General features: G+C 39.6%; 2 protein-coding genes across 9 annotated transcripts in view; one reads left to right on the top strand and one right to left on the bottom strand.

Annotated features, from left to right (window-relative positions):
• BMP7 (bone morphogenetic protein 7) overlaps positions 1–304 on the bottom strand; it is an 81,079-nt gene extending 80,775 nt beyond the window's left edge. For 2 of the 3 annotated variants that reach the window (XM_044985214.1, XM_044985212.1), the window contains exon 1: positions 52–303. The gene's annotated coding sequence lies outside the window, so the exon portion shown is untranslated. Of the gene's footprint in view, positions 1–51 lie in introns of all 3 variants that reach the window. The other variant, XM_044985213.1, reaches the window with a different exon arrangement.
• Positions 301–21,520, top strand: SPO11 (SPO11 initiator of meiotic double stranded breaks). 6 transcript variants are annotated; one of them, XM_044985218.1, is made up of 13 exons: positions 304–649; positions 3,081–3,194; positions 6,568–6,656; positions 8,414–8,480; positions 8,730–8,838; positions 9,444–9,530; positions 11,769–11,805; positions 12,056–12,153; positions 12,460–12,559; positions 18,469–18,506; positions 19,967–20,043; positions 20,286–20,397; positions 21,026–21,520. In XM_044985218.1, the coding sequence occupies exons 1-13, from the start codon at positions 495–497 to the stop codon at positions 21,143–21,145; spliced, it is 1,203 nt and encodes a 400-aa protein (XP_044841153.1). In that variant the 5' UTR covers positions 304–494; the 3' UTR covers positions 21,146–21,520. The 6 variants fall into 6 exon arrangements, with proteins under 6 accessions (XP_044841157.1, XP_044841154.1, XP_044841153.1 ...); XM_044985217.1 differs by having other exon boundaries at positions 12,044–12,153; XM_044985220.1 differs by lacking the exon at positions 304–649 and adding an exon at positions 1,085–1,127 and having other exon boundaries at positions 12,044–12,153.
• Positions 21,521–22,457: the final 937 nt, after the last annotated feature.

The following is a 22,457-nucleotide window of genomic DNA, read 5'->3' as shown; positions in this document are numbered from 1 at the left end:
GCTCTTTCTACATGGCAGCTATTATCATGCTGTTTAAAAAGTCCACCTCACCTCTCGTTGGCCACCTGACTGTGCTAGTAGGGATCAAGATTGAGCAATCAAGGCTCAGTCAGTGCATGCTTTCAGGAAAGTCATTAGTCATTAAGGATATGAAAAGCCATTGGTCTGTCAGAAAGGGCAGGAAAAGAGGTATCAGTCAGAAAGGGCGGGAAAAGCCGTTGGTCAGCCAGAAAGGGCGGGAACAGAGGTGTCAGTCAGAGAGGGTTGGAAAAGTCATTGGTCAGCCAGAAAGGGCGGGAAAAGAGGTGTCAGTCAGAAAGGGCGGGAAAAGCCATTAGTCTCACACTGCTGCTTCTTCAGGAGTCTCCTACTCCTCCTCACTGACTGGCCCTTTGCTGCCCCTGTTATTGGGTTGGGAGGGTAGGAATTTGATGTTTGATGCCCATAATAGCCCATTTTAATCCCTTTGCTGAGGGTTTCACCTCTTCTTCAGAATGTCTTTGTCCCTCCCTGGGGAGACAGACTGGTCTGCGTTCACCTTATTGGATCACCACAGGGTTTCCCTGCTGCGTTCCATCAAGGAGGCACCCAGAGAAGAGACCAGAATTGGGGAAACTGGCCCCTCCAATAACATTTGCCAAATCACTAGGTAAATCTTGACAGGGTGAAATCTCAAAGGGTACTCACACAATCTTCCCCTAGTGTGGGTGTAGCAGGTCCCTGCACCATTGCACACACAAACAGCATCTCAGTTCTTCCATGTCAAGGCAAGACACAAGTTCCCCTATAAAAATATGCTATTGACACAGGCAAAAAAGGGTACTTGTGACACTGCACATACACGGCGCTATAATTCACTCATGCCAGTGTGGAAAATAACAATCCTCCCCAAAGGCCATTAGCATAGGCAAAAACAGGTCCCTGCACCATTGCACACGGTGCCCTGATCACTCATGCTAATGTGAAAGGATGATGCCCCCCCAAAATACCTCATTGGCTTGAGCAAAATAGGTATCTGTGCCACTATACAGATATAGTGTATTGATGGAACCATACCAGCCCAGTATGGACGATGTGCCCTAAAGTCCCCCGTTGTCAGAAATGTCACAGCACACACACAGCATCAGGTTTCACATAAAACCACATACCTACTCTAAATAATAGAGTTTAATATCAGTTTTTTCAAAACCATAATTTGTAATCTATTGCTTAAATTGAGAATGAAGATAAATAAAATTAAATATTTTTATTTATCTTCATTCCCAGTTTAAACTACAAACTCAGATTAAAATTTAGTTATAAAATTATTAGTCTCATAAACTGCAGATTTGCATTTGGAATAGTTTTACTCTTGTCTACATATCATTGTTTGCTAAAAGTACTATAAGATTAATTCTTCAACAGGTTTTTTGTTTTATGACATAATTATTTAAGTGCATTCCATGTACTATGCCAAACTACTAAATGTTCATGTGTGACCTGTTAGAAATGAGCTAACCGGCTGTATCCTGATGTAAGATCTATAGTGCCTAGCACAGCTTAGTCCAGATTTCATTATTATTAACCCAAAGTGCATTTTAAATAGGCATAGTTGGCCAGCACTGTGTGCTTACTTACTAAAACTGAGTTCATCTCTTGAAAAGGAGATGGAACAGAGGAAAGAATATATGTAAGTTGGTAGAACTTTGCAGCCCTCCCAGCTTCTGATGGCCCAGAAAGGAAGAAATCAGGACAGGAAATGAAGCCTGGACCTTCCATTTGACAGTGTAGAGCAGACCATGCATTTTATTACAGAAATGGGAAGATACCTGGCAAACAGTATGAGTGGTGCAGATCTGAGGCAAACTTCAAGATGCACATGGAACATAAAATATAACTATGGTATCTAAAGAAATAGTTAGAGTCAGAAGAGCCTAACGATAAAAGTATCTATAAGAGGCATGTCAATGCCAAAATTTGGATGATCTATCTAGCTATCTAGCTATCTATCCTAGGTATTTATATGTCCCTCATCACCATAGTGTTTGAGTATACATCTTACTTGCAGAACAGCCCTATTCAGCTTTGCTTTCCTATTTTACTCTATCCTTTCTCTACACTTTACAGTGTTTCAACTTTTGCCCATTTTCTCTGCACTCAGAATCTTTTTTAGAAGTCATTAAGAAGGTTAAGAGATAGGGGACTCAATTATGCAGCTGCTTCACAATGGCAAGTGAATTTATCAGGGGCTGTATAATCAAGCCTTTTTATTTTTATTGACTTTGCAACTGTGTTGCTATTTGACTTTAGTCAGTGACAAAATTGGGTTGCAGGTAGAACACTGCAATATATATTTAATACATTTTCTAGTTCTTACCCAGATTTATACTGGCACACTGTGCACTTGTAATTTTAAGGACAGCTCAGAGGTTGGAATCAGATTGTTTTTGAAAATAAAAGGCATCTGTCACAACACTTGGACCAACCCACTATTATGCTATAAGGGATTTGCTGCATGGTTAGTTTGTCTGCTTAGGTGAAAAACATAGATTTTGTCCTTTTCACTGTGCATCTTTTGAGCCAAATCCTTCATATAATTAAAAACCTCAACAGTTCGTTCAGGGCAGCAGATCAAAAGGTTAATGTGATATGGTACAACAGGAATTATTTGTACTCTTGAATATTTTTGCAATTTACAGCATTTAAAAACAAGTTAACCCAAATCATAGCCAAAACCAATATTACATCATTTAAACTAAAACATTAATCATCTGTCTCAAACCAACCAGTTGGTCTGAAAGTTCAGCTGGTTGAAAATCTGATGGTATGAGGAGTGGTTGGAAATGTATTTTTAACTTGTGCAACTCAGTCATGCATATGGAATGGCAAATCAAAGATTCTAGGGAAACTAAGCAAGGCAAAGTTCAGGAAAGTAGTAGTGGGAGAAAATGGTGTTATCCATCTTTAAAATCAATACATAAATTGTAGCAATTACGATTTTAAATATTTGTTGTAGATTTTAGGGGAGGGAATCAATGGTAAGAATTGACAGTGAATTATGGTTAATCATACAAAACTTTAATTAACATTAATTGTTTCAGTTCTGAGATCCTTGGAGCAATAGAAAATGTTATACAAGATATAGTTACAAGTCTTGCCAGAAACAAAGCACCTGTTCTCATCTTGGTTAACAGATCAGATTGGGGAAATATACAGTAGGTATTACTAGTGTGTGTGTGTTTGATTATTATAAATACCACAAATGGTTGTTATTTGTCTCCATTAAATATTTTCAAATGAGTCCACCTTATGAAATCCCATGTACAACAGAATCAATAAATGACTTCAGGCTTCATGGCTTCAGCCGATCAACTCTAGGAGTCAGGAATGACATTTTTTCCTCAATGTATTCTGGGTTTTGGGGTGTTGGTTTGTCTTCTTCCTCTGAAGCATCAGCAATTGCCACAGCTGGAGTTGGGACACTGCTTAGAGTAGACCAATGCTGTGAGGTGGTTCTGAAATTCCCTTTCTCAGGTGCTTGGCTGGTTGTCTTGCTCACATGATCAAGATCTTACTCATCACCACCCATATGTGGGGCCAGCGAGGAATGTTCCCTCAGGTCAGATTGACAGTGAACTTGGGGAGATGGAGTTCACTTTCCTCTGTAGCATGGAACATGGGTGGCTTTCTGGGAACTTCTGAGTATATGTCACTTAATCAAATCCCTGCCATTGCAGGAGCCTCTGGCACTGGTGCACCTGTTCTTTACCTGTGGCACACAATAGGTTATTCTCATGAGGGCTGTAATACTTTGTTCAAATCCTGATTGTTAGGCTTGGTGGGGCATCGTCAGGTAGTGCTAGGGCCTGTGAAGTTCAGGAGGTCCCTTCTGATCTTAAACTCTATGACTATAACTTTATTTGTTCAAAAAACAAAAAGCAACCAACCTTAGAAGAAGTTGTTGGTTTTTTTAAAGTCACCTTTAATAATCATTATGTACAAAGAGTCATTAGGGACCACAACAGAAGAACACAACGTGGAGGGAAGAGTGACACCACTGCAAAAGGAGAATAAAGTAGAGAAAGGTCATACAGAGGATATTAGACTATCCTTTTCTGGTGGGAAGAGAAAACAGATAATGGGTTGCATGTGATTGAGAAATCTAGTTCAGGCTGGATCTATTTCTCCAATTCATTCTCTCTGTTTTCTCAATTTCTTCTCTCTGTTCTCCCTCATGTTATCTCCTCATCTCAAGCTCTGCTTCTTTCATCTACTTTGTGATGTTTAGGCTTCTACCTTTTTGCTATTCTCTCTCCTTTCTGTCCTATTATTTTAGTGTCTTTCCTCCCCTGAATACTGTTTCTTTGTTGCTCTATTCTGAGTGCACTTGCAGGAAATTATTATATAAGGAATACTTATATAATGAGAATAAGAAACCTCTCTCAGTGAAAACTGAACAGCCTAAAGATATTCAGTTAACCAAAGGGCTTTGTATGGTCCAGTGGATTTAATGGTTTATATCCTCATAGTTTCAAAAAATGTTTTTCTTATATGGCAATACAATTAAAATAGTATAACAATCTTTGGCAATGTTAGGGGCACTGACATTCCAGGCTAAGAGACCAAATATGAGATATTATATGCCATCAGATCACATAGGAAGAAAAAAAAGTGTTCAGATCAAAACAAGTGAATACCATAGTGTTAAAATAAAGTGTTACCAATTAAATAAAAATAATTACACCCTTATTTATGATGGGCCAAATTCCAATCTCAGAGATGTAGTTCCAACTAAGTAAGGCACCTATATTCCACTTTGCCCTGAAGCCTAGAAGAGAGCAAATAAAAATAAGTAGGAGCAGAATGCTTCAAAAGCACTATGTGTGGGGTGGCAGTAAAGTCAGGGGGCATGTTCCCCTTTTCCCAGGAGCCTTTCCATTTCAAACCTGCAGGGCTGGAGCTCTAAAGAGCAGGAAGGGGTGGAACTAGGCAACAGCTCCATACTTAGCATGTGCCTCATAAACACCGGTAGGTATCCAGTTGGATATCTGTCTGAAAATAAGTAGTACTGGTCCCTACGGTAGTACTATTAGTTTCCTCTATCCAATTATACCTCCTTCAGAAAGGAAGGTATTGCAAAATCATGGAGAGGACAATCAGTAGGGAATTCTTTTGCTACAGCAGGTAGCACTGCTGGATCTCTCACATAATGCAAGGTTGGAGCTTCCTTTACCCCAAGTGTCTCTGAGAGCCACAGTGTTTACAGCTTATTCTCAGTATTTCTCTGCAGAGCTCAGCATTCTGCTCCCTAAAGGGAACACTTCTCACACACAGCATGAAGTCAGCCTAACAGACTGTCTTTTGGGCCCTCTGTTCCCTTTTCATGAATTTTACAATGTGTAGGTACACTATAGGGTGCATTCAACTGAAAAGCAGGAACACTCTCTGCAGTGTTGCAGTCCAAGAGCAAAAAGTTGTTTCAAAATAAAAAGCCAAATACAATGGATTTGAGAGAAGATTTTCATTGCTGTTTTTTCTCATATGTATTGTCTATAAAGCACGATATATAGTTATGATGCTATTATACTCAATAAAATAATTATTACTACCATCACCCTAAGTCTGATAGTTTTTAAAAGTGTCATCATTCTATATTGCATCAGATCTGAAGATGATGCTTATAACATTTGTCAAAATACTTCAATTTAGCTTTGATATTACAAAATAACAATGAACAAAAACCTTGTTGCTCTAATATCTCTTCAGATATGCAGTTTTACTCTTATTTATTTAGGTTCTGTTTGTCCATTGTGACACCCTGCACATTCTCATGCTGTGCTGTGTGGTGTGTTCTGCCACCCAAAGGATGCATGAGGCAATACATGTGAGAAGTAAAGAAATAGAGAAGTGTTATGTTAGTTTATTAGAAACTATTATTGTAATTTTAATATTGATACTTTTTTAAAGATCAGTTATTAAAAACAGGATAAATATATGCAGACTTCTTGTGGGAACATTGTGCTTTAGAACAAAAATGATCTATAATAACAATAATAATTATAGAAATCATTCTTACCTAATAAGAAATGGCACTAGGAAAAATTTTGTTCTGGTTGTACCTTTCAATAATCTGGTGACTGTTAATCCTGCAACTGTGAAATTGATTAAAAGAAATTTTGATGAATCCATTTTTGAGGCAATAGGGAACATAAGATGTTTGATCCATAAAGCGTTAGAGACGGAGTTGAGGCACTTTGCTAAAATTGTCAAGGGCACCTAAAATAAATATTGTTAGTATTTTGCTAATATGGAGTACTTTGATGGAAATATAAACACCTTATTGTTCCAGGAGGTGGTGTAGTATAGAAACAGCATAGTGGATCCCCAGGTAGCTAGTAACACTGGCTTTCCAGATGGGTTTAGCCACCCCATTGATGTTAATGGGGTTCTGCATGGGTCCTGAAAACTGCACTAGCAGTTCTCATTGCAAGAATAGAGGCTTAATGTGAATGATCTGGCACAAAATAATTAATTGTACTTTCCCTTCATCAGCTTACATTTTTATTTTATTTGTTCACAAAATGTCAGGTTTAAAGATTCTGTAGGTCTACAGATGATCTCTCATTATACCACAAGAAAAATAAAAAGTGACTGTCCCAAATCAGCACCAAAATTTGGTAAGCTAAAAATATAGCAACAGAGTTCTCTATTAGTTTTGTCTTTTGTTTAAGGTTTGTTTATCATACTGCAGTATTCTGTAGAAGAAATAAAACATACTTTGTGTCATTAGAAGTATATAAATAAAATAAAACCTAGATCTATCTTCTAAGCCCCAGTCCTCACCCAGTCTTTCCCATCTCTGTTAAATTGTAATGTTAATTACCATGGAAATAACTAATAATTAACATAGAACCTTTCTGATTGATAGAGTAGAAATTAGTTTCTGTGGCTGCTGGCCTATGTATTCAACTGCACCACCAAGCAAAACACCTGTCTCCCACTCTCTCTCTCGCTCTCTCTCCCCACTGGGATCTAGCATCCAAACCCCCTGCTTAACAAAGTCAGTTCAGTTGAGGGTGACCAGTGCTTAATTTGCAATGAAAAAGATGCCAGGGCTCAAGTAAGTTTTTTATATTCATTACTGATGTGGCAAGCCGACAGGTACCGGGGCTATTAACTGCCAAGCCTAGAGGTGCCAGGGCTCAGCCTTGGCAAGCCCTGGCACAAATTAAGCACTGAGGGTGACCCCCTCAATCAGGACAAGCTAAGCACAGTTCTCCTGCCCTTTCCTCATACAATAACAATATTTAATTACCCCCGCATTCAAAGTGATTTGTAACCCAACACCAGCCAAAATTGATCACTTGGACAACACAGCTGTATCTGCTGGATACCTAGGCAGAGTAGGTGTGTTCATGTAAATACAGTCTGGTCCTGAACAGTGTTCCCTCTAATTTTTCCCACTCATTTATGGAATTAATTTTGTTATGTGCACCGATACGGAGGTGATGTGGGCCGAGGGGTTTGAAGTGTGGGAGGGGGCTCAGAGCTGGGGCAGAGGGTTGGGGGGTGCGGAGGGGTGAGAGCTCTGGCTGGGGGTGTGGGCTCCAGGGTGGGGCTAGGGATGAGGGGTTTGGGGTGCAGTGGGGCTCCTCAGGGCTACGGTGGGGAGAGAGGACTCGCCTCCAGCTCTCTCTCCTTGCAGCAGCACCTAGGCTGGAGAAGAGAGGCACTCATCACTAGCTGTCAGGGAAGATCTCCAGGGCTGCCCAGACGATTCAGGGGGCCTGGGGCAAAGCAATTTCGGGGGCCCCTTCCATAAAAAAAAAGTTGCAATACTATAGAATACTATATTCTCATGGTGGCCCCTGCGGGGCCTGGGGCAAATTGCCCACTTGTCCCCCCCGGGCAGCCCTGAAGAGCTCATTCAGACCTTGCTTACAAATCATAATTTGAAATTATAAGGTTGGCCAACATCACCAAAATGAAAAAAAAAAAAAAAGCCATGTGAGTTCACACTTTTCAAACCTATTATGCTTTTTCAGATACAAGTATTTTATCATATACTGTATATGCTTTTAAAGCATGCATTATTGTTTCGATTTCAATTCAAATTTCCAACCAATGACTAAATTCGCAACTGCATGTTAACTAGTTGACCACTGGGGGATTGTGTGTTGGGGAAATCCAGGAGGGATGTACACACAAGCCCAGGGGTGTGGGGGAGGGAAGTGGAGAGTGTAGGGAAATCCCTGTTTTTGCAAACACAGTTTTGAAAATGTGGAATACAACAGTTAAATTGTTAAAAATAAATGGGTTACTTTGCAAAAAATACCTAAGCTCCTATGCCATTTTTTTCATGTATAATATAATTTAGTTTATTTATTCTATAGCTTTATACTGGATAAGTTTAAAATATTATTTTATTTTCCAGCTCTAATGCTTAAAATATTATCTGTGATCTACAAGATGGTGCAAAACAATACGTATGCAACCAAAAGGTAATAGACTGCATTTCTCTAACTGCAAATCAAAAATATATTTTAAGAATTTTATATAGATAAAGAAAGAACCTAGCTATTAAGGTTGTCAAATATCATAACAGATTTTTGTACGTAAAATGTTTCAAACTGATTTAATTATTCATGCTCTCATTAAAATGTTCTTTTACAATCTCAGAATCCTATGAGTCAATCAGTATTGTATTAAAATTAGTTTATTTTTACAAATACAATATTTTATCTTGATAGAGATATATATTACAGTGATACACTACTATTTGGTAGCCAGAGTGTTGTGGACAATATAGTCAATGACATTTCCTGCATGCTTAAGATACCTAGGAGAAGTCTACATATAGTAAGTAGTTGCTTATGATTATTATGATGATTATTATTAAATCATATATATTGCATTATATGAACAACTGAAAAAGTAAGAAAATGATTGGTAGGAAGTATGTATGTAGCAAAAATTAAAAACTGTAATTTTGTTAAATAAAATACACTCTTTATTATTTTTATAACGCTCACAGATGTACTAGAGCTTGAGGTAAAATGCTGGCTCCTTTGAAGTTGATGGGAGTTTTGCCATTGGCTTCAATTAAACCAGGATTTCAGCCTTAGAATCTAAGGCCTTGATTCAGTAATTTATGCTGAGTGGTTTGCTGATTTGGGGTCTAAATGAGGGTTTAACATATCTAACAGGAACATGGCATCCTTTCAAATTTTATATTTGTTTCATGCTTTGACATTTGTAAAAAATTTTCTCTGTAAACACAATTAATAGCATATGTTAAGTTATGTAGGATGAATGAACTAAAAAATCTGTATTTCATGATGATAATAATGGTCAGTAACAGCTTATTTCTGGTTAGAAGTCTTTTGTAGCTGACTCCAACTTTTCCTATCCAATATACAAAATTTACTATACAAAACTTGAGTTACTGCTATTTTTTCCCCCAGCTTTCTACAACTAAAGGTTGCATTGCTGGTAACTTAAGTTATACTGAGGAAGATGGTACAAAAGTGAATTGTACATGCAGTGCAACAGTATGTATTACTAATATTAACATTTTTATGTCCAAGTTTGTGTGATTTCCTATATTGTGTGATTTCCTGTATTTGTTGTGACCTAATTTATTAACATATGTACATTTGTGCCTGTGGCAAACTTAGACATTATTTAAACTCTCACTACTAATGCCCACTTCCTACAAATGTTATACCAGGGCCGACCAGAGGGGGGGGGGGCAAGTGGGGCAATTTGCCCCAGGCCCCGGGCCCTGCAGGGGCCCCCACGAGAATATAGTATTGCAAATTTTTTTTATGGAAGGGGCCCCCAAAATTGCTTTGCCCCAGGCCCCCTGAATCCTCTGGGTGGCCCTGTGTTATACATTCAAAATTCTTAAGGAATGCAGAAAAAGTTTTGCATGAGAAAGGACTGTAAGATCAGAGCCTCCATATACTTTTGAATGTAATCTCTGTGTGCTTTATATATTGTAAATTTGGGGGTCAGCTATAGAATCAACAGAAGCACTTACCTCTTGGGAAGAGTAAACTATGCTTACATTACCTTCAGGGCAGGATCTAGGTTTTTTGCCGCCTCAAGCAAAAAATTTGCCGCCCCAAGTTCCGAAAGCGCAACTGCCCAGGAAAAAAAAAAAGAATGGCTGGAATGCCACCCCTGGAACTATGCTGTGCCGCGCTTGCTTTGCTGGTGCCTAGATTCAGTCCTGATTACCTTCCATATTGGAAGTTCTGCAGAGGAAGACATTTAATTTGTGGTTGAGGCTCTCTGTGACATTGCTCTGTCTATGTCGTGCTCTGAATTTGAGTGTCCTGGGCACATGAACACACACAATTTCTGGCCATGTGCTTTTCTGGCAGAGTTGGAGAATAATCCCTTTGCAGAACTCAGACCCTGTCCTCTGGGTATACCTTTCACTGCAATGGGCATGCCACTAGGATCTCTGTTAGTAAAAGTACATACAGTGAATAAAGCCATATATTCAGAGACACTAATTTATTTATGGACCTGATTCTCTCCTCACTTACACAAGTTTTACACAATAAAAACCCACTGAGTTCAGTAAAGGCACTCGTGACGTCCAGCAGTGTAAGTAAAAGTCTTCAACTCATTCGTATCCAAGTATTGTGCCACATTATGGCTTATAACAATACGGTCTCACATATTAGAAAGAGCTATTTATAATCATATCACTTACAGACATCAGAAAGAGTTCTGTCATCAACCTCATTTTAGAGATGAAAAAACTGAGGTAAAGAGAAGTTAAGAGCCAGATTTTCAAATGCTCAACACCAATAGTTGGTTTGAGAATTTGAAAAACCGTGCACTACCTTAAATGGGAGCTGAATTCTTTTGAAAGTCTAAGCCTAACAGATTTGCCCGTCATGCTGCTAGTGAGTAGAAAGCAGGAAATAAAACTGATTTTCTGACTTCCGCTATCACTCCCTGGTCAATGTTTCTACTGTAAGCACACGTGAATGATTTAAAAATGGAAAGACAACCTTATCTATCTTTACTTTGTTTTTCATCTAAATCAGAACTGTAAAGATCTCCATTATCCATGCTCCTCTACAGGGCCTCACATTTCTATTTATGGAGCTGGTCCACATTGGCACCTGAGATGATACAGCAGTAAGAAATTAAAACAGACCACACATGTCAATATATACAGACTATTTTGCCAAGATCTTCTTCCATTTCCTGCTATATCATCCATATGTTTACCAGACTGAGCCAAATCCTAATCTGAGATGTGAAGTAAGCATTACCATATCTCAAATTATCTGTTACAAAACAGTTATAAATATAAAACAAACTCCAAACACAAGTTATCAAAAGCAGGAGTTTAAAGGTCTTTTGTAAAGATCTTTAACAAGCATCCAATTACATTTTTAATCCTGCTTTAAACTTGCAGTCTCACACCCAGTGGTTTTTTTCCTGGCTAAAACACAAAGGAAAACGTAGAGCTACATCACTGTGTAGTGATCATGTGATGGGTGATCCTGCGTGCAAGTAGCATCAGATATTTTTGAAAGATGCCTCATGGTAGTAGTAGGATCCCTATACATCCTTGCTTCACAGCAGGCTGTATAGGATAGAATATGCCTATAAAGCAGTGACGGTGTCAAGAGCAATGCTGTATATAAAAAGATGAATGGTCATTTCAGGATGTAATTTTGACCTTCATTACCTAATGTCATTGTTTTAAAATACATCATTTTCTCTATTTAAAATTATTAATTTCATTTTTGTTGTTTTAGGCAGTCGTTGTGCCATCTAATGTTCAAGGAATTAGAAGTATCCTTTAAGCAAGAAGTCTAGTTGTAGACTAAAAAAAAATAAAGTATAAACAAAGAATATTCCAAGTTAAACAATGTTTTTATGATTTTTTTCTCTACTTCTTGGCTCTGAAACTGAGTTATGAGCACTGCCTTTGGCTTGAAAACAAGTATATTAGAGCATTCATTTTGTAGTTGATTAATATAATACAATGCCACAGATTTCTTTTAATATGTAGCTAGTCTTAATATCAAAGATGTGATCACAGATGCAAAATTTATACTAATTGTAGAAAAAGATGCAACTTTTCAGAGGCTCCTGGATGATGACTTCTGCAATAAATTGTCTCCATGCATAATGATTACGGTATGCATCTGACATTTCACATTCCACCTCTAGAACTAAGAGTTTTAATAATATAATAACAGTGTGGTGATTTCCAAAAATATCTTCAAATATATTAAAATTAAAATAAGACATGTTTAACGCCAACATTTTCCTCCATCTTTATTAAAATAATACCATAAAAATGGAGAAAAACAGAATTATATTTAAGACAGAAATGCATTTTCTGTTCTTATACATATTTACATGACATACCTAAGCACGTGTCGAGTCAGACTTTGTTTTAGTTAATTCCAAAACTTATGATTTTATTTTATTTTCCCTTAGGGAAAAGGAGTACCAGATCTGAACACAAGACTTCTAGTCAGAAAGTTGTGGGATACATGTCATATTCCTATTTTCACCCTCATGGATGCAGATCCACATGGTAATTGCATGCTAACAGCAGAATAGAACTTTATTTATTTGACTTTTAAGACCAGAGCTCATGGTATGGGTATCTGAATGGAGGTTCCCCATCAAAGCAGAAAATTCTAAACTCAACCAGAATGCCTGCAGGAGTACTGAGGAGTACTGTGACATCTATGTTGGCCTTCCTCCACTGTTTAATGCAGAAGTGGGGCATTCCTCACCCTCAGGGGTGACTAACACGGCTGTTGGCTCTAGGCAATCCTGGACCTTGTGCCTAAGGAGTGAAAGGACTTTCCATAGAACTTGTGAGTCAAGTCACTTAGGATCAGATTTTTAAAGGTACTTGTGCACCTAAAGATGCAAATAGGCACCTTGTGGGATTTTCAAGAGTGCCTAGGCGCCCAGGGGCGGCTTTAGACATTTCACCGCCCTAAGCACGGCGGCATGCCGCGGGGGGGTGCTCTGCCGGTCGCCGGTCCCGCGGCTCTGGTGGACCTCCCGCAGGCATGCCTGCGGACGGTCCGCTGGTCCCGTGTCTCTACCGAAGCCACGGGACCAGTGGACCCTCCGCAGGCACGCCTGCGGGAGGTCCACTGGAGCCCTGCCTGCCGCCATCCCAGCGACCGGCAGAGCGCCCCCCGCAGCATGCCGCCCCAAGCATGCGCTTGGCGTGCTGGGGCCTGGAGCAGCCCCTGTAGGCGCCTAACTCATTTATATCAAAGGAACTTAAGCGCCTTGGGGCTTTTGAAAAGCCCATTAGTGCCTATCTGCGTCTTTAGGCACCTAAGTACTTTGAAAATCTATCCCTTTGGCATTTTTGAATAGTCCACCCTTAGACTATAGCTGCCCCTTGGCAGGTGTATGGGAGGATGGAATAGGGCTTTTTGCATCCTTTTCCCAATTTGATACTAGAGGAAAGCTAGCCACATACTCTCAGCAGAACTTTATATATACTGTGATGCATACACTTCTCAGCCAAGGCCCAAATGTGAGGCAAATGCAAAATAATAGACAGGAAAAAATAGTACAAGATGATTTCAACATGATTTTATTTTAAATTTGATTTAGGGTAACCAACATTCTTTATAGTTCCACCTCATAATCCAATACTTGTAATGTCAGTAAATTACCATTCTGAAAGCTAAATGCTACAAACTTGACATTGGTTAGAGCCAATTGTAGTCTAAAATGAGGGGCGTGCCTTTTAATGCAGGATCACTTAGAGCTACCAGTATGATGACTCATCTCAGAATGGTGCTTTGGATATTGTTCCATTGGAAATATTTTAAAATGTCATAGTTTTGTTTTCTTCTAATAGACAAACAGTTATGTACTGCAGGTCCAATCCTTCAGTCGCAACTCATGCAAAATTCCCATTGACAATAATGGGAGTTTTGTCAAATTAAGGCCTACTAGATTTAGCCCTAAGAAAGTAGTATGATGTGTTTTAAGTAAAATAAAAATGCATCTTACTGTGTTCTACAGCTAAAATTTGAATCCTGAATATAGATTTGTTCACAAGTTTATAACTTTTTCCTGGTGAAAGGTGAATGGTTTTTATTGTTTCTCTTTAAATTTTAACTATACTTTGATAGAGACATCATGGATAATGACATTTTGCCTTTTCAGTTTTGCAAAGAATATTGGGGATGGAGCATGAGGAAATATTCCAGTTGCCATCATAGGCGCTGCAGTCTTTCTCCCACCATTATGTGGGAGGCAGCAAGGTCAGACCTAATGGATGACAGAATCTTTGCTGTCTCCATATTTCTGTGACAATGATGTGGGGGAAAGCAATGAAGCTGAGAGCTGGTGGAAGGTAACTCGTTGCTGGAGTGGGAAGCAAGCTTTAAGAAGCTGATGATTCAACTACAGAACATGCTTCTTGATGTGTAGTTTTGTAATTACTCTTTGAAATGTGACTTTTTCTAAACTAATGTATAGCTTTGTTTAATGAATTTATGACTAAGGATAGTTAGAATACTGATCATTAAAACTTAAAATGAGGTACAATGGAAAAACAGGTAAAAACTGAGACATTGAAGAAGAGCTTGACAGCCTCCATGTTGACTGGGCTTTTGCTCAGAACTAGGTGTGGTCATGGAATCCCATTTTTAAAAATCTATAAATTAGTAGCTGTTAATATGCATTTTAATTAAGTAGTAGTCTCCATTACCAATTAATAATACAATATAATTAACTGGAATTTGAACCAAAAACAAGATGGAATGTAAATTAAGGTCAATTTTCTCTCAGCGGTGCTCTAGGTGAAAAAGACCTTTGATTAAAACATGACATAAAAATGTTTAGTAACATTGAATAATTTAAATAATATTTTGCCAGTGTTTAATGTCATATATTAATGTTATGATTAGCAGAGCAACTCAGTTTATGATGAAAAACAAAAAGTGCTGAACTCTAAACAACCCAGTTTAGCTTCAAACCCGATTTACTGAATCAGAAAGGAAATCAGATGGGCAGAATTTCATTTCACTAAAAATGTTCTGACTGCCACTAGTTAAATAACAGAAAATAAACACTAGAACAGTAGTGTTTTATTCTGTAGAGAAGGAAATTCAGTAAATATTCCTTAGGACAATAAAGAACCAAATATATTAAGCATGCTTGAGACTGATAGTTGACTGTTTAGAGAATGATCTAAATTTAAAATATGATTTACTAAGAAAAAGTTTTCCTTAGCCACCTATTTATCCTATTTTAACATAGCCTGACTGCATAGCTGTATAGTTCTGTTTTGGAAGAACATAGAACAGTTTTTGTGTATTCCCACAGACAATGGGTGAAATCTTTGCCCTGCTGAACTCAGTGGCATATTTGCAATTGACTTTAATGGCATCAGGATTTCATCCATTGACTGTAAAATAGGAGATGCTCATTTGAACTGTTATATCTTTCTTTTTGAGAGCTGGTTGGTTCTTACTATTGTCTGAGGAAGACAAGGTGGGTGAAGTAGTACCGTATCTTTTATTGGACTAACGTCTATTGGTAGAAAAGATAAGCTTGTGAGCTTCACAGAACTCTTCCTGAAGTCTGGAAATCATGACCAGAGTCTCACAAATAAATATAAGGTGGAACAGATTGTCAAGCCTAAGGGCTTGTCTACACTTCCATTTTATAGTGCTCTAACTTGCTGGCACAGGGGTGTGAAAAATCACCCCCCTGAGCGCAGTAAGTCTGAGCACTTTAAAGCACTAGTGTAGACAGGCTCCAAGCGCTGGAAGCCACGCTCCCAGCACTCAGAGCTAAACCCCTCATGGAGGTGGATTACCAGGAGCGTTGGGAGAGACCACACTCGCACTTCAATGCGCTGCCACAGGAGCATTTCCATGACAGTGCTTTGAAGTTTCCAGTGTAGACATATCCTAAGAGTTAACACACATTGCAGGAAATCTATTAACACCTCTACAGTTATAGGACAAAGGTGGATTAGTAGTTACAAATAGTTGTAATGAGCCAGAAAACCCTTCTCTGTTGAGACCATGATTTTTAGTGTCTAGCAGAGTTACAAATTTAAGTTCCCATGCTTGCCTTTGGAAGGTGTTGTGCAGGTTGCCTTTGAGGATGAGGACTGATAGGTAAGCTATGGAGTGATTGCTTTGTGAAAAGTGTTTGCCCATGGATGATGGCGTTTTTTGTTTGTTTGGTTGGTTGGTTGGTGGTTTTTTTTGGTCTTTTATCATTTTTCATTCAAGAGCATTGTGATTGTCTGGTTTCACCCATATCGTAGTTTTCTGAGCATTTGATTCACTGGATGAGGTACACCACAAGTTGTGATAGGCATGTGTAAAACTCATAGATCTTGAAAGATGTGTTGTGGCAGGTATTGATCATTGTAATGGAGGAGATATGTCTGCAGGTTTTGCATCTGTTGTTCTGAAGGGTGTGGTGCCAATTTGAGTTGTTACCTCCTGGTCTGTGGGGAGTTTACTTCTGATGATGAGCTTGGCAAGGCTGGGGGGTTGTTTGAAGGATAGAAGATGGGGTCCAGGAAAGATTTCTTTCAGGATGGGGTCCCCATCAAGTATGGGTTCTAATTGTTTCATGATACCCTGTATGGGTTTCAGTGTGAGGTGGAAGGTGACAGCAAGGGGTGTGTGGTTGGTGCAGGTTCTTTTCCTGTATTGAAGCAGGTTCTCTCAGGGTATTTGGGTGGCCCATTCAATGATGTGATCTACTTCTCTGATGGAGTGTCCTTGTTTGGTGAAGGTGGTCTTAAGTGTGTTAATGTGTATATCCCAGACGTTCTTCCCAGAGCATATTCTGTGGTATGTGCGTGCCTGGCTGTAGATAACAGATTTCTTGGTGTGTTTGGGATAGTATTGAATCTGTGGTGGTTAGTGTGGTGATCCCATATGAACCCTCTTTTGTCCTATGATTGTAGAGGTGTTAATTGCCCACCTCACTCTAAGTGGCTTCTTGCAACATGTGTTAACACTAATGGTTAACAACCTGTCCCACCTGTACTGAGCTATGAGACTCTGGTTATGTATTCCAGACCTAAAGAAAAGGAGAATTTGTGAGCATAAGCTTTCCTGGGCTATAGCCCACTTCATCGGATGCATTCCGTAAAAAATACAGACCTAAAGAAGAGTTCTGTGAAGCTTAAAAGCTTGTCCCTTCCACCAACAGAAATTGATCCAATAAAAGATATTACTTCACCCACCTTGTCTCTCTCAGTATCTGGGTCCAACATGGACACAACATTGCCAGCAACAATGGAATATATTATCTGAGAGGCAGTTATCAAAATGTTGTTTCTTAAGGGGACAGTAAGGGCAGGTCTACTCTTAAAATGCTGCATCAGCACAGCTGCACCGCTGTGCCATAGCTGTGCTTTAATGAAGACACTCTACACTGATGCAGTAGCTACGTCGATGGGAGAAGCTCTCCTGCCGACATAGCACTGTCTACACCAGTGTTAGGTTGGGACAACTGTGTCACTCAAGGGTATGGATTTTTCACACTCCTGAGTGACATAGTTATACCGATAGAGGCCTATAGCATAGACCAGACCTAGGAGGTAAAACTGTAGACCTGAAACCACTGGTAATGTTCCTTTTATCATACCGTGAAAGGAAAAATGCTAATAAATTATCTGAACAATTAGCACATAAAATAATTAAAATATTAAGACTGTCAAATGAAAAGTATGAAAATTTAGAATAATTGATTAAACCATCAATGTTGAATTCTATTAAGTTGCCACAGGCAGGGGCGGCTCTAGCAATTGCACCGCCCCAAGCAAGGCGGCATGCCGTGGGGGGCGCTCTGGCGGTCGCCAGTCCTGTGGCTCCGGTGGACCTCCTGCAGACGTGCCTGCGGAGGGTCCGCTGGTCCCGTGGCTCTGGTGGAGCATCCGCAGGCATGCCTGCGGGAGGTCCACCCAAGCCGCGGGACCAGCGGACCCTCCGCAGGCATGCCTGCGGCAGGTCCACCGGAACCACCGGACGACCGGACCCTCCGCAGGCACGCCTGCGGGAGGTCCACCGGAGCTGCCTGCCGCCCTCCCGGCAGCATGCCGCCCCAAGCACGCGCTTGGCGCGCTGGGGTCTAGAGCCGGTCCTGGCCACAGGACAAAGTAAGAGATGCTGGTTTTATGTGACAGATATGGTACAATATGTAAAAAAAACAAGATTCAGATTTCCATTACTTTTGTATGATGCCTATGCATAACAGGTATGAAATTTTAAATATATTGAGGTAAGTGTCACATTATTAAAAATGTTGATTATATATGACAATATGCTGTAAAGCTACTTGTAAAACATAAAGGGCCTGATTCATCAGTCCAGTTTTACACTAATGTAACTCAAATGGGCTTACATAAGCATGAAACTAACACACTGGTGAATCATGCCCAATGTAGACAAATAGATATGTGACATTTGGTATTCTGTAAATTAGGTATCGAAATAATGTGCATCTACAAGTATGGATCTGTGGTGAGTATAGTTGTTTTCCACTTCAGGTCTACTTAATTATTTTGTCATCCAGCCTTGGAGCTGGCATGTGAAAACTGTTAAAGTGTAGTTTGGATGGGTGTTTTCTTTTGTTTTAATACTAAGAAACAACTTTTGGGCCGAGGGTGCTTTATTTTTTTCAACAAGTTTTTTTTCAATCGCAAAAAGTTGGATTTTGCCATAACAAAAAGAAATTGTGTGAAAATGGCAGATTTATGAAGTTTTGCCTACTATACAAAATTGTCCATATTATTATTATGTATTATTTGTGGTACAGTAGTGCTCAGGGGGCCCCAAGTGAGATCTCTGCTGCACTGTTCTAGGCAATGTAGTCCATATAGTAAGTCACAGTCCTTGCCCTAAAGAGAGCTTACAGTCTATATAGACAAGACTGATATAGAATGAAGGGAGGAGATAGAACATGTAAGCAGAGTGAACAATGTGATAGTTTGCAAACAGCATGTTATGTTCCCAGATTTTTGATTGAATGTTTATTATTATTATTTACTATTGTTTATTAATTTTGGGAGGCTTTTTGGGAAGGGGTTACCTAACAGAGAGAGAAAAGAAAGGAGAGGGCACATTATACTTCAAGGAGTTGGGGTAAGAAGGAAAGAGAGAGAAGAGAGAGAGGAAAAGTACTGAGGGCAAGTTGAATTAGGCTACGTCTTCACTACCCGCCGTATCGGCGGGTAGCAATCGATTTCTCGGGGATCGATATATCGCGTCTCATCTAGACGCGATATATCGATCCCCGAACGCGCTCCTGTCGACTCCGAAACTCCACCAACCCGAACGGCGGTAGCGGAGTCAACATGGGGAGTCGTGGACGTCAATCCTGCGCCGTGAGGACGGTAGGTAATTCGATCCAAGATACTTCGACTTCAGCTACGTTATTCACATAGCTGAAGTTGCGTATCTTAGATCGACTTCCCCTCGTAGTGTAGACCAGCCCGAAGGCAAAGACACGCTGAGGTAGGAGGGGGAAGTGAGTTGGACAGAAAATCAGCAGAGGGGATAGAATGTCCACAGTAAAAACTATCAGATCATCTGTGTCCAAATATATGCTATAGCTGCTTGTCTCTGCTCCAGCTGACTTGAGTTTCTGACTGGCTCTACTCAAGTTCTCATGGCTAAGGGGGGCAGACTGTCCTCTGGACAGTTCTCTGGGAGAGGGAGCAGGAAGTGGTACCCCCAGGGCCTCAACTGGATTTTAATTTCTCCCCTTTCCCTCCCTGTACTGTGGTTTACCTACTGCAGCCACTTGTCCCAATTTCTACAAGCCTGAGTTTCATAAAGAGTTCTGCTTGTGAACAGAGTTAGCTTCATTTTTACAAAACTTGACCCCGTCCTAAAAAAACATAAATATTTTCTCAAAGACAAACATAAATAATTCAAATTAAAGGGACACTGAACATAATATATGACATTTCATATTGTAGTCAATGTCTTTTGAAGCCCATCATCTCACAGTTCCAGCTATAAGATGGCTTGGTCTCCTTCCATCTGATATTGAAAGGTTAGTTATTTACTAGAAGAAATATAATTATTCCTCTATTCTATCACAAAAAGTATACGTAACATTAAGTCTGATTTAAATCCACATAAGAAAAGACAATTAACTGTTGATTCTGTTCTCAATAAACTTATTGGTTTTTTTATAGAGCATTTTGATGGTTGGAAATAGGAATTTAAGTTGGAAACGATATGTAGTTTTAAAAAAAATATTAATTAGGCTAAAACTTTGGTCCACATTTTCAGATTAAATATACGCAAAGATGCACTGATTCCACTTACTAAACAAGATCAAAATAAACTCGCCAGTATGCAGAAGAGACCTTATATGACTTGCCAACCAATGTGGAAAAAAGAAGTATGAATAAATTATATTGTTTTCTGTTTCTTAATCCCTAAAGAACAAATCCTATCTACCCCAATGCCATCCCTCCTGGCTATTGTGAGCTCTGAACACAGCAGAACCAGCAAGGTTTTGCTGCACTCCACCTGGAGTTGTCAGGATTGAGAGCCGTGCAGGCTGTCCTGTACCAATGTGCCTCATAGTTCCATCCCCAACAAAGAACTAGCAGCATGATAGGATTTGCTGCCATTGGCCATCTGATGATCATATGTTTTAGAGGGGGTTTACTACAGTTCTAACTATCAGAATAAATTACATCTCTTGAAGAGAGGGAACATGCCATGTGGAACAATTACTTAACCTCCACCTCCGGCTTGGTCTGTATAATTTAGAACACAAAGCACAGTTCATGCAGATATATAGTGGCTACATAATGGGAAAACATATTGTGTGCTTTCCCCATCTGTTTACACTGCCCTGTTGTATGAATTGCTATGATTTTGCTATGTGCTGCACAATAGAGAGCACATCTCTTTATGATAAATATTAATCAACTCTAATGTAATTGAAACATTTAATTACATCACCCTATGGGTCAGGCCTTTCTCAACAGTACATTAATTTACATTTTTTTCTTTTTCAGATGGAAATTATGGCAGCATCTAAAATGAAGGCTGAAATTCAAGCTTTGACTTCTCTTTCATCAGATTACCTTTCCAGGGTGTATCTACCAAGCAAATTGCAATTTGGTGGATGGATCTGAATATTTGTTTGTAGATCAACTGTTTCCTGATGTGGATTTATTTTGGAGCTATTATAATATAAGCCACTATTTACAAAAATTGCATAACATTGCATTATTTCTGGCAATTGTTCTGCATATTCAGTGAAGAGATGTAAAGGTTTGCTTCAGTTCCTTATTCAACTTTTTTTAAATTATGTCAATAGTTTAATTTCTTTACAATTTTGATTGTTTTTCCCTAGTGTAACTTACGGACATGAACATATTTTAAATACATTTTTTTCTTTCCACTTTGTGGCTACTGTATATAACTGTAGCAATAATTCCAACTGTAAAAGTATTCTCCTTAAAAAGATATTGAAATTTATTTTGAGGGGAGAAATTAAAAAGTTATATTTGTTTAAATTTGTGTCAGTTAATTCACAATCTGCTTTAAAGCACAATCAAGCTAAGTCTGTGTCTTCTGATATGTTTTACTTTTGATGGCAGGGAAGTAATTTAAATTACTGTAATATTTTAAGGTATAATCCTCTGAAAAGTTACTATAAACATGGCATTTCATGTTCCTCATAAATGAATCCATGACAAATGTGCTTAGCTTGCAGATAAGAGATGAATTTTCTAACGGCTAACTCCATAAACCCAAGCTGAGATCGGAAAGTCAAGATGGGTTCTTTCATTCTTGCACATTTGCAACAGTAATAAGGTTCTGCAGGCCAAATTATGTCCTCAGTTACTACACCCCCACTGCAATCCACAAGTGAACAAGCATTTTTTTTTACTGATTAGAATTTAGTAAACAATTCTGTTTATGATGTATAGGACAATAGAATCCATAGACCACTTACCGTATATACTCGTTCATAAGCCAAATTTTTTTAGTAAAAAAGGGAAGCACCAGGGGGTCGGCTTATGAACGGGTATAGAGAGGGAGAGGTGGGACACAGTCCCTCCCCCCCCAACAGAGGGAGCAAGGAGAGGCAGCACAGCCAGCAGAGCCAGAGGAGAAGAGGCGAGGCCAGGGTCTCTCCACTTCTGGCCACGCTGCTCTCCCCGCAGCCTCCGAAGCAGCTGCAGCCGTGCTGCTTGGCCCCGTTCCCCAGAGCACGCTGTGGCCATGCCGCCCAGCCCGCTGGAACATGCTGCGGCCGCGCCGCCCAGTCTGGCCCACCGGAGCAGGCTGCGGCCGTGCTGCCCAGCCTGCCGGAACAGCTCTAGCCAGGCCAGAGACATCCTCCCCTGGCCCTCCCCAGATAAAGTGGGAAGGGATGGGATGGGGAGAGTGTGGGGGTCCCAGGCTAGTGGTGGGGTCATGTGGGGGGTGGTCACAGGG

Source organism: Mauremys mutica, chromosome 13 (genome assembly GCF_020497125.1).
Source record: "Mauremys mutica isolate MM-2020 ecotype Southern chromosome 13, ASM2049712v1, whole genome shotgun sequence".
Classification (NCBI taxonomy): domain Eukaryota; kingdom Metazoa; phylum Chordata; order Testudines; family Geoemydidae; genus Mauremys; species Mauremys mutica.
The sequence above is the reverse complement of the archived record's forward strand: the minus strand, read 5'-3'. Positions and strand labels throughout refer to the sequence as shown.